Genomic DNA, 12,118 nt, shown 5'->3' with positions numbered 1-12,118 from the left:
TAATTCGATTGATATTAGGTAGGCGTAAAGAGCGGTCATTTAGCTAGGGGCGTTTTTAGTTTGTCGCCCGATGAGGTCCTCGTTTATGTTTGTTAGTCTAACCACTTCAGCCATTGATTGGGTAAAGTAGTAGGTATTGTAGGGTATGGACGAAAATATATTTTTGGGTAATGGGTAAGGTCTTTGTAATCTTGTCAAGACTTAGACGTTGGGGCTAGGTCATGGTTGACCCGGTATGTAACAGCAGACTAAATTTTAAGGCTGGGGACTATATGGTAGGGTATGGGGTAGTAGGTACTACTAGGTATATCTGGGTATAGCCTAGTATACCTAGCTCTATTATTAAAATTATCAGTGGCTAAAGGCCTCTCTGGTAATGCATTCCAATAGTCGGCCAATAGGGTCAACGACCGAGCGGCGACATAGCCTATACCTAGTACCTACCTAATAGCGGCCACCTCTAAAGGAATGCGGCCACCTCCCCAAAAATGTACTTGAGTTCGGTGCCATGAGCATCAATCAAGAGTTTTGGTGGTAATTCTAAGTATAGGCTAATAACTCCACGACGGTATTTCTTTAGAAAATACAGTTCCTAGCCTATAGGTATTTGGGTTGCTTATTAAGAATTTACCATTATTATTTTGGGGGCGATTGTAATTAACCCCCAGGGGCTAGTACTAAACACTGTGAAATACATTGGACGACCCAATCACTAGTGACTGTCGTATTCGCGGGAACGTTCGATGCAGTCTGTGTGGAGTTATTGTCTAGAATTACCATTGTGGCCCATCCTGGCAGCACTCCGAGACTTGTAGCTCCTCTAGAAGTATATAGGTATTTTCTCCTAAATTATGAAATAATGGCATTCTATGTAATTCAAGCTCTTTTTCGGGAAGTGGCTGTGTTCCGAGAGGGGTGGGAGCTACTATTTCGCCACTTGGTCGTTTTCCCTAATATGAGAAAAATGTTCATTGTTTTCTAAAACAATAAAAAATAACTTTAATTGTTAATTAGGGTAAAACACCACATGGTACAGGGGTGGACCATGTACGATCAATGTGTACAACCCCAAGAAAAGTACATTATAACATCCTGACACCGGAGTAGAGGTCTTTAGCTCCGTTTGTCACCAACAACAAGTCACGTCTGATGCCCATCTCCGATGTCAGGACGCGTTATAATGTGCTTTTTTTGGGGTTGTACACATAGATCGTACATGGTCCACCCCTGTACCATGCGGTTTTTTACCCTAGTACTGTCAGTTTTTTAATTGCCAATTGTACAACACTCCATACTTTTCCCAAGGCCCTATTTGATGTCAGCTTGGGGTAGAATGCAGAGTGAGGGGTCAAGACTCGCTTAAGGGGGAAAGGTTGGCAAATCCCCCCTTGCCAAGTTATGGCGTAGCAGCTAAAGTTAGGTTAGGTAAAGATACTAATTCCAGTTACATTATAGTATACCCTCTTCATGCATTTTTTTCTACATGGGAAGTATAGCTGATGCCAGCCCATGTGTTTGAACGGAAGCTTAAGCCCATCAGCCTAGCCTACATATACAAACACCATTGTTAGAATGTAGAATGTTGGCATGTGGGTGTGTTTTTGGATATGTGCATGTTTTCAAGTTGAGGTTAGATCTAGAATGTATAGTCAGTATACCCTCCCATACTTATAGATGGGAAGGTTAGGTTCCTCAGATTTTTTTTCCAAGAATATGTTCAGTCAAAACCAAACTGCCACAGAGCCATTCAGCCTCTTCATTAGTCGTTCCGGTACGTATACAAACCCTCGGTCCTTTAATAATAGGAATGGTACTTAGCGGCAGCTGAACCGGTCGTAAGCTTTGAACAAGGGAGTTCGGTAGTTAACTGCTTGTCCCGCAGTTGGCGGTCAGCTCGACTGCGAGGAGAGGAGTCACTTTGCTTTCGTCTGCCGACGGAGACAGACGTGTTGTTCGCCTCTCTGCCCGCTATCGTCGTATGCTTTGTGTGCTTCACTGCGTGAAGATTTTCTTTTGGCTTTTCCTATTACTGTGTGATTGTACAAAAGGATACGTAAGTACGTGTGTTCTTTTTTGTGGTATTCATACAGTGTTGACTTCGCTATGGATTCCCGAGAGCCCCATCAGCCGCAGATTGTGCCCTGGTGTGGGGCCTTTCGGTCCTCTGTTGAGGTTGACCCTCATGAGTTTTGTACTCGGTGTAGAGGGCGAGATTGCTCTCGCACCGAGACATGTAATGTATGTGTTTCTTGGTCGGAGGAGCAGTAGGAGCACTATGGGAGGAGGAAAAAGCCGCGTAAGCCGGCCAGGGAATCGTCGTCGGATTCTCCGGTTGCTTCCCTGGTCACGACATGTCTTCCTATTTTCTCCCTCCATCTCAGCTCCCTCGTATGGCTCCTTTCCCTTCGGGGGAGGTATCTCGTTCCTTCTCTTCGCTCGATCAGTCGAGCGTAGAGGGGGGGCCAAGGTACCCCGACATTCAGCTGTATTTGGGGTCTTCTGTTCGCTCGGGGTGGGATCTCCCCCCCCCCCCCCCCCCCCGGGCGAGGGGTAACCCTCTCCCCTCTTACTAACCTGACTCTGTTCCCTTCTTCAGGTTTGCTTGCCACGGGTGATGATCTCGGCCAGGCCTGGTATTCGCTGGGGCTCCAGAGGACACTGATGATTCAGGGGCTGCTGAGTCACCTGGCGAGGGGGTCTACGCTGGTCAGCCACGGCTCGACCATCACCACTACAACGACGTTATCCATGCCTGGCCACGCTGCGCCGCCGCACCTGGTGTACACACAGAACGTAGCCATGGTGACCCCGACAGCCGCTGTGCAGATGCCGCTGACGGAGGTGAGGATGCCCTGCTGTGACGCCGCCACCTGGTTTTGCCGCTCTCGCCTCAGCCCCTGACTTCCGGTGTCCTAAGAGCTCTCCGCTGGACCTGCCACCTGTGCATAGGATGCGGCTGGTTCCTGCCCTGCCTCCTGTTCCTGTCCACGCTGCCGCTCCAGTACCAGTACCAGTTCCTGCCGCCGTCGTTCCTGCTCGTGGTGTTGCTGCTCCCACCCCAGGTCCTTCCGGACAGGTGCAGTCGGGCCTTGTTGCTTCGGCAACTGCCCCGGCTACGTCCTGGATGGAAGACCTGATGGTGGTCCTGAAGCAGCTGATGAAGAAGAGGAGGAGGAGGAGGAGGAAGGTGTCATCGTCGTCTTCATCGTCTTTTTCGTCGTCGTCGTCTGCTGCCGCTTCCCCTTTGACTTCTAAGGCCTCGCAGCCTAAGAAGAAGAAGGTCGCCTCCCCCTTCCCTAAGAAGGCTCGCTATGAGTCTTCTAAGGGTCCTTCCCACTCTGGTGGGAAGGTTGGGGCTTCTGCTGGTCTTCCTGTTCCGCCAGGAAGAAGAAGACTGGGACCGGAGGAGCACCGGCTAACACCGGTACCTCCTCGCCTCGCGCCAGAGGCTCTGCCTCGGCGCCAGGTACCGTCTTGACCTCTCATTCGTGAGAGGTACCGAGTGTACGGTCGCCCACCGGTGACCGTGCAGCCAAGACCCAGGCAACCGAGTCCGCTCGGCGCCAGGATCCAGGCACGGAGCGGAAGACTGGTGGGAGTCATCCAGGTGGCTCCCACAAGGCAAGCGATCGCTCTCGCAGCGAGCCACAGGTACCCAGGGTTGATGCGACGGTCCAAGACTGTCCGCGGGCTGAGGCAAGGATGCGGTCCCCTCGGTCGCCTGAACCAGCCTCGGCTGGTCCAAGTGATGTGGCGCACAGTGAGGACAGGCCTCGCTCCCACCGCGACAGCGGACTCTGCCGGTCCCCTGACCGCCGCTCCTACTGGGACCGGGTGGAGAGTAGGACTAATAGCAGCTCTTCTGACGCTTGGGACCGTTGCCACTGTTCTCAGTCCAGCCACTCTCCCAGCTCGATCGCTACCGTGGGTTGGCGATTGCCTGCAACCCCCTCAGCACACTGGTTCTGCCGGTGGGCGTGGGGTGAATGTCAGGTCTGCCTCTCCCATCCCTTCAACTTCCTCGGGTTACACCGGGAAGAGCGAGGCGATTAGGAGTGATTGCTAGGGGCGCGCCCCTCGCGATCCCCCCCACGACGCCCTACGAACCTGGCACGGTCCTCGGATCGACCAGATCGTATGCGCAAGTAGCAGGAGGAGGCCATGAGGGGTCTGTTGTGGTTCCTCCTGTGGAAGGAGGAGGTTCTCGGGAGGCGTTCTGGCTGGACGGGCTTGACGGCCCGTCTCCGCAGGATGCAGTCACTCCCGAGATCCAGAGGTCGTTTTCAGAGGTTATTGCGCTGATTCGTCAGGACAACGACCTCAGGGAAGGATCGCCGCTCCCACCGTCCGAGCCCACATCGAGTTTGGAGTCGTTCTGGGGTCCCAAAAAGGAACCCAAGACGACGGTGGGTCTGCCGCGATCAGCCTTGGCTGACAGTGTACTGAGCCAAGTGGACGCTCTTGTCTCCGGACAGGAGGGTTCGCTTCGGTCCGGTAGGTCATCCAAGCTCCTTCCCCCGCCTCTACCACGACAGAGGAGATTCTATGTGCCTTCAGAAGATCCTCTGCCGCCCAAACAGGGTAACCCGGAGCTGGCTAGGCTAACTCCAGGGGTGTCCCTGCAGCAGCTCCTGTCGGAGAACCTCTGCTTCTCGCAGCAGGAGGCACTTGCCTTGGAATCTACCGGAATCTAGGTCGTGTGGTCCCTCACAGTGTCGAAAACCGCGGCCTCCTTGGGGAACATCACTCCTGAAGGGGACCCGGCTTTTGTGAGACTGTGCCAGTCTGGAGGTAGGGCCATCTCCTACCTGGCCCACCAGACAGCTAACCTATGGGCCAACCTGGTTCTTCGGCGTAGGGACCGGTGCGGAGTTCCTCCTCTCTCTTCCCCAGAGAGATGGTGGACGCTGCAGTGGAACAACGGCGCACTGACCGTCTGGTCCACCAGGCAGTCTCGAAGGTGGCTGGGCAACCCCGAGCGACTGCGGCTAAGCTAAAGAGTTTAGCTAGCGCTTCCTCTGCGGCTAAGACGATTGCTTCATCGAAGCCCAGAGGAAAGACTGCCTTCAACTTCTTCGGTAAGGAACGACCGTAACCAGCCCTCCTCCCAGTCCTTCTCTCGAGGAGGATCTGGGAAGAAGAAGCCGAAGAGAGGCAGGAAACGCTAGGGACGGCGTTCCCCCTCACCTGCTGGCGGAAGTGGGGGGTTGCCTGGCGAGCCATTGGGCAACATGGCAGCGCTACGGAGAAGAGACCTGGATAGTGAATGTTCTTCGGGAGGGATATTTACTACCTTTTGAGTCTTGGCCACCCCTCACTTCCAACCCGGTCCATCTTCAGACGTACATCCCTGGTTTGACCAAGGACGTAGCGCTTCGGCAGGAAGTAGAACTTATGCTGAGCAAACATGCTGTGGAGATTGTATGGGATCAGTCGCCAGGCTTCTACAGTCGACTTTTCCTAGTGGAGAAGTCCTCGGGGGGTTGGCGCCCGGTGATAGATCTCTCCCCCTTGAACCGATTCGTTCGCCAGACTCGTTTCACAATGGAAACGGCACGATCAGTGCTCGATTCCATTAGGGAGAACGACTTCATGCTGTCTGTGGATCTGAAGGATGCGTATTTCTAGATACCCATCCATCAATCCTCCAGGAAGTACCTCCGCTTCATCCTCGACGGGACGGTGTACCAATTCAGGGCACTTTGTTTCGGTCTCTCAACCGCCCCACAGGTGTTCACGTGAGTGTTTATGCTGGTGTTGTCTTGGGCCCACTCGGTAGGAATACGTCTCTTGAGGTATCTCGACGATTGGCTAGTCCTGGCGAGCTCCCGCTCGCAGTTGCTACAGGACAGGGACCGACTCCTCGAATTCTGCCGCGATCTGGGGATCGTAGTGAATTACGAGAAGTAGGATCTCGAGCCCAAGCTGCAGAGGACGCTCTTCAACACCTGTGGGAAAACCTCTTCGTTTACGCCTTTCCCCTGTTCTGTCTGATTTGTAAGGTGATCAGCAGGGCGCTGATCACCTTGAATCTCCGGATGATCCTGGTGGCCCCCAAATGGCCTCAAGCTGTTTGGTACTCAGACCTGCTGGCTATGCTCGCGGAAGCACCGAGGGAGATTCCCCCCTGGCACAACCTCCTGTGCCAGCCACACGTAGAGCGGTACCACCAGTCGGTCGAGTCCCTGTGTCTTCACGGCTGGCTGTTATCCACCATCTCTTGCGAGCGAGAGGCTTTTCTCGCAGCGCAGCAACAGAGATGGTTGGATACCTCAGACAGTCCTCTGCAGGTGTCTACCAGGGAAAGTGGTCCGTCTTTTGTGGTTGGTGTCGTGGACGGGGTCTCTCTCCTCTCGGAGCCACTCTTCAGCAGGTAGCGGATTTCCTCGTCTTCCTTCGCCAAGAGAAGCTCCTCTCCGTCTGCAGTTAAAGGATACAGAGCCGCCCTGGCCCTAGTCCTTAAACTGCGAGGCGTGGACATCTCCTCTTCTTTCGAGATCTCCCTCTTGATGAAGAGCTTCGAGAGGTCTTGCCCACCCAGGGAACTCAGGCCCCTGGGGTGGGATGTGACTCTCGTCCTTAGGAGTTTGACTCGCAGACCCTTCGAGCCACTCCGAGAGTCGTCAGACAGGGATTTGACCCTCAAGACCCTCTTCTTGCTGGCCCTGGCATCAGCGAAGAGAGTAGGGGAACTTCATGGTCTTTCCTTTGATGTCAAACATCCGTGACGCTCGATTTCGTCTCGAACTTCGTAGTGAAGATTCAGAATCCTTCGGTCCCTTACGACCGGTTCGAGTCCTTCACAATCCCCTCCCTGAAGGATTTCACCGATAATGATGCGGATGAGATGCTGCTTTGTCCTGTGAGGGCGCTACGGCGCTATCTGAAGAGAACTCGGCACCTCAGACCTGAGTGTCGACGCCTCTTCATTAGCACCGGGGTTACCCAAGAAAGAAGTTTCCAAGAACACACTTTCTTTCTAGGTGTGTGAGCTGATCAGGAGGGCGTACGAGACAGCTGGCAGTGACGACACCCGTACCCTTCGTCCGAGAGCCCAGGAAGTCAGAGGCATTGATCCAACCCTTGCGTTCCGCAAGAACTTCTCCCTGGCGCAGGTTCTGAAGGCAGAGGTTTTGGCCAACCAGACCACCTTCACTCCATTCTACCTTCGGGATATCACCCACACAGGTCCTTGGACACTTTTTCCTTGGGACCCGTGGTGGCTGCTCAACACGTGTAGTCTACCCAGCACCCGAGCGGACAGAACAGCATCGCATCCTTGTGTGACTGCATGAATGGATGAGTGAAAGTGTGTGACTGGCTTCTCCTCCTCCTGCGTTCTTCTCCTCTACCTGTGGGCAGAGGGCCACGGTCGTCACTACGCTGAACAGGAGGCCGATGCAGGTAAGCTACACAACCGAGCTCCATTCTATCCCTTTCAGTAGGGATAGGAGTGTTTATCCACCACTCCCTGACAAGGGGGGCGAGTGGAAGCCAACAAGAGACAAACCCATAACTTTACTTTGGCTCTTGAAGTAGGAACTAGTACTTGCTTTTTGCTATTTATAAGAGGTACGCTTGCCTCCCTCTTATAAATCTGGTCCAGAAGTCTGACCACTGATCCTGCGGTGCACACCCCGATCATTGGGCAGAGGCTAGGATCCCTCCCTCTGCTCTTACGACCAGGGAGGGAATCCAAGGTAGGATGAACACCAGTCTGTTCATAAGACTCGGATTCCACCCACCAAGAAGTGAGTCTTCCTATTGTTAAAGGACCGAGGGTTTGTATACGTATCGGAACCAATAACAATTTGTCGGAAATTGTATTTTTTCTAACTATACAAACCTGAGGTCCTTTACATATAGTCCCACCTCATGCCACCCCTCACTGCGCATCCTGGGCCTAAAGCAAAGTGACTCCTCTCCTCGCAGTCGATCTGACCGCCAACTGCCAGACAAGTAGTTAACTACCGAACTGCCTTGTTCGAAGCTTACGACCGGTTCAGCTGCCGCTAAGTACCTTCCTATTGTTAAAGGACCGAGGGTTTGTATGGTTAGGAAAAATACAATTTCATACAATCAACTTACCTGTCAGATATATACATAGCTAAGACTCCGTCGTCCCCGACAGAAATTCAAATTTCGCGCCACTCGCTACAGGTAGGTCAGGTGATCTACCGGCCCTGCCGCTGGGTGGCAGGAATAGGAACGATTACCGTTCTAGAATCAGATTTTCTCTGTCGCGGTAGTGTCAACATACGTTGTTGCTACCTCCTGACTTGATTTTCGTTTTTTCATCGCCATCGACCTTCTGGGCTGTCTTTTGCAGGGAAGTACTGGGTCTTTGGTTTGGCATACGCTTTTATTAATTTTTTAATGAATTTGGCTTCGAAATTTCGAAAAATATATTACGTGAAAACTAACCGAATTTTTCGGTAGACACTTATATTTTTGCAATAAGGGAAATATTGATATTTTTTTTCACTAATACGTGTATAAGTGTTAGAACTTGATAAAGGAGATATAAGATCTAACTTCCTACTTTAGGAAGTCAGAAAGCATATAACTAGATACGCTTCCTTTAGAAGCTTTAAGAGCTCTCGTACTAACGAGCAGTTAGAGTATTGACAATTCTAGTAGTTGTTGCATCCTCATCACCTTCTTACTCCACAGAATCTACAAATTCATATGTGCAAATTTGAAGATAAATGGATGGAGCTCAAAAGGCGAGCTCTAAAAAGGTAAGAAGTGAATATAGTGTTCCCAGTGCAGTGGAGGGTGCGTCTGATCGGCTCCGTAGCGCTTCCAGGCCTATACCTCTTCCAAACTCCCAGACCCAGTGGAGGAGGAAAGTCGACAGCCGCAGGAAGGTTAGGGAGAACCCCCACCGGTCAGGCGTCCCCTCGGCAGGTTCTGTAGAACGTCCCAGACTGCCAAGGATAGCCATTGATAAGGCATCCTTAAAAAAGTGCGTCTCTTCATCTTACATCCGAAAAGACGAAGAATGTATGTTTGGAGCGATGATCTAGCGCGTTCTCTGAAAACTAAGAGAACACTGAGGCCAGCCGCTGCCAGGAAGCCGCGTTCCAGCAAGCTAGCGTGAGCTACGTTCCTATAGCCAGCAGCGAGGCGCGTTCCAGCTAACAGACTAGCGCGAGCCGCGTTCCTACAACCAAACGCGAGCCGCGTTCTAGAAAATTTTTCTTGGCGCAAGGCGCCTTCAAGAGACGAAGCGCCAGCCTGGCGCAAATTGCGCCAGAAAAACAGACGGCTAGAGCAAGGAGCCTTACAGTAGAGTGGCAATCAGAACGATCCTTCCATTGAACGTTTCCGGGCAAGAGGCTCTTTCTAAAAGGGGGTCTAGTAGGCGCTCGGAACTGTCAGGGCGCACGGGACCTTCCACGCAAGCGGAACGTTCCAGGAGCGAGTCTCCTTTCTAGCGTGCGGACATTCCAGGCGCGCGGAACATTCCCAGGCGCTAGGTGCAAGGATCCAGGCACCAGAATATCCTTTCTCTATCTGCCTCGGCAGGGAAAGAAGGTAGTAGAGTATCTGCTGTGTGAGAATACGATACGGCAAATCATAAGCACATACCGTAGTTACTTCTTTGCTGAGCAACTCAGTTACCAGTATCCTTCCAGGAATTTCCTAGGAAGGACTACGCTTAAAGGGATTGTTAAGACAACACCTACTTAGCTTCTAGTTTTATCGAAGTCTTGTTTCGCATTATAAGAACTTCCTGAAGTTCGATAATAATTTTATAAGATTCCTTTATTAAAATGGAGTAGCTGGCAACTCTGGAAGAGTAAGGCCAGTCGGCTAACGAGACTGCTATCGCTTAGACACCAACGCAGTATCCATGTAGGTGTCGGTCATGAGTGGTCGGTAACATGTCTCTCTCCTGCGGGATGGAATGAATAACCGTGTCTCTCCCCTACAATGTGTTTTAGCCTCTGATTGAGGGGATAGTTAAGCAAACATAAATAAAATATTGTCTGCCTTTTGCTAGAAGCTTTCAATAAGAAAGATATTACAACATTTCAATGCTGTTACCGTAGGTACATTTTTAAAAGATTCTAACACAGCGGAACTCTATATTGTATAATGCTCTCATGCTTACGAAAGCATGGCTTATTAGAGTACATGCTTAGTGAGAAGATGAATGTAGTAGAGAATTCACTTTAAGACTACGGTATGGTCAAGTCTTATGCACATACCGAGGTTAACTACAGAATTCCTAGTATCCTTACAAAGGTTTCCTAGATTAATGCTGTTTACCACAATGTGACAGTATTATAAAGGATTCTAATACGGCAGCGCGCGATATATATAATTCTCTCATCCTTTCGAGAAACGCACACAACCTTTTTAAATTCGGATATTGCTCAAGAGAAGTTGGGGCGAGTCGGATGGGAAACATTCTCTTAGTGGCAGAAGTTGTTTCCCTGAATGGACTATAACTACGTATATAAAAGTTTTTTTCCCACTAAGAACGGAATTAACATGTGAAGGATTGTCGGGTACCATAAAGGCATAGATGTTATGGCACATAACCTAAAAAGAACTAGAAGGAAGCGCCAGCCTGGCGCAAATTGCGCCAGAAGCGCCTGCCGCGCCAGAAAGCACCAAGATATTTTCTCGTTTTAGCGAGTTATTAACCTAAGAGTCCAGTAGCCTCTCGGACAGCAGGCTCGGTAACGGCAAGATTCGTTCCTGATTTCGTTACCCATTTAATCGAAAAGGGGTCGCTTACAAGGAATGATGAAATGATTTATTTTAATCACTTAGGCCAATTCCACGACTCTCTCATATCGCAAAGAGCATCGAGAATCTCTTTTTTTCGCCCCTGTTCGCGTTAACAAAAGAGAACCTATTTGGGAACAGACACGGAACGTAACGATCCTTAAGAGGTTCGATGCAAGATTTTGCATGTCCGTGAGAAACCAAATTTCTCGATCGAAGATAATAACTGTTAACGTATGTCTAACACTTATTGAAAAGAGTTGTGAGAACCTGCGGAAGTCTTCTTCATAGATCTCTTTGTAAGGTAGAAGACGAACAGGCTTACCGTTTAGACTGCTTCTTTTTTTCCCTAGTTATAAATTCTTAACAGATATTAAGATAACTGGGCGTCAAAGGAAGAGAGGATGTATGCCTCATTTTGGCCTTAGAGAGGTTGGATTCACAGAAGTCACGTTCTTCTCACAGCATGTTTCGTAAGGCTTTTCCAAGAGTATCTGGATATTCTATCAGAATCTATTATAAATAGACCTATAAAACCTCTCCACTCTGAGTCTGTCCGCGTGCAGACTGACCAGAAGGTGGACATGAATGAGAAGTTTTTTCAAGGTAAATGACAATAGTCATGGCTAAGACATAGAATTGCTGCAGATCGTGCTAGATGGAATGAGGAAACTGTCCTCTTCCGATACCTCTGTGAACCACATAGCGAGGTTTTTTCTTCACTTTCAGAGGGAAGAATCACCTATGTATATATCTGCTATCAAAGAACGCAGTAAAAAGGCCATACTCTGTCTCTACAAAGGGAAATTAGAGATAACAGAGGATTAAGATCTTCGGGATCTTATACGATACCGCAATACGACAAGAGTAGGATATCATGTACTTCGAATGGGATTTTTTTTTGTGGCCACAGATTCCGTGTTCCGACCAAATGGAACTGCTCCTCATCAAACTTCTTTGAGGAAGTTTATGAAGGAATTCTTTGTTTCTCTTAGCCCTAAACGACCAAGAAGACAAGTGAATTTTTGTGCATTGGAATCTCGCATCAGATTCAATGGAGACTCGGCAATGGGTTCTTGCCAGCATAGTATGTCTGGCAAAAGAAATAAATCCCTCTATTCCTGACGCAACGCTTTCAGATAGAAGTTTAGTTGCCCAGGCAGGGTACTTACATTTTCATCTACAGAAGACCCCCTAGATGCTGACCCCTTGGCATGGGTAGGGGGCTTAGGGACCAGCAGCTGGGCTCTGATGCCTGGTGGGGTTGTTTTCTCAGTGGTCCTTGGGGCCCAGCTGCTGATCCAACTAAATTAGTCAGAACTTTTCCTTCTTTCTGCAATTTTTCATTCTTACTACATCCTTCTCCTTCATGTAA

At 50.1% G+C, this 12,118-nt stretch overlaps 1 protein-coding gene across 1 annotated transcript; it reads left to right on the top strand.

Moving 5' to 3' along the window:
• Positions 1–2,950: 2,950 nt before the first annotated feature.
• Positions 2,951–3,478, top strand: LOC135202781 (serine/arginine repetitive matrix protein 1-like). Its single transcript, XM_064232242.1, has one exon. The coding sequence runs from the start codon at positions 2,951–2,953 to the stop codon at positions 3,476–3,478; it is 528 nt and encodes a 175-aa protein (XP_064088312.1).
• Positions 3,479–12,118: the final 8,640 nt, after the last annotated feature.

This window comes from Macrobrachium nipponense, chromosome 33 (assembly GCF_015104395.2).
Source record: "Macrobrachium nipponense isolate FS-2020 chromosome 33, ASM1510439v2, whole genome shotgun sequence".
In the NCBI taxonomy this organism is placed as follows: Eukaryota; Metazoa; Arthropoda; class Malacostraca; order Decapoda; family Palaemonidae; genus Macrobrachium; species Macrobrachium nipponense.
The sequence above is the reverse complement of the archived record's forward strand: the minus strand, read 5'-3'. Positions and strand labels throughout refer to the sequence as shown.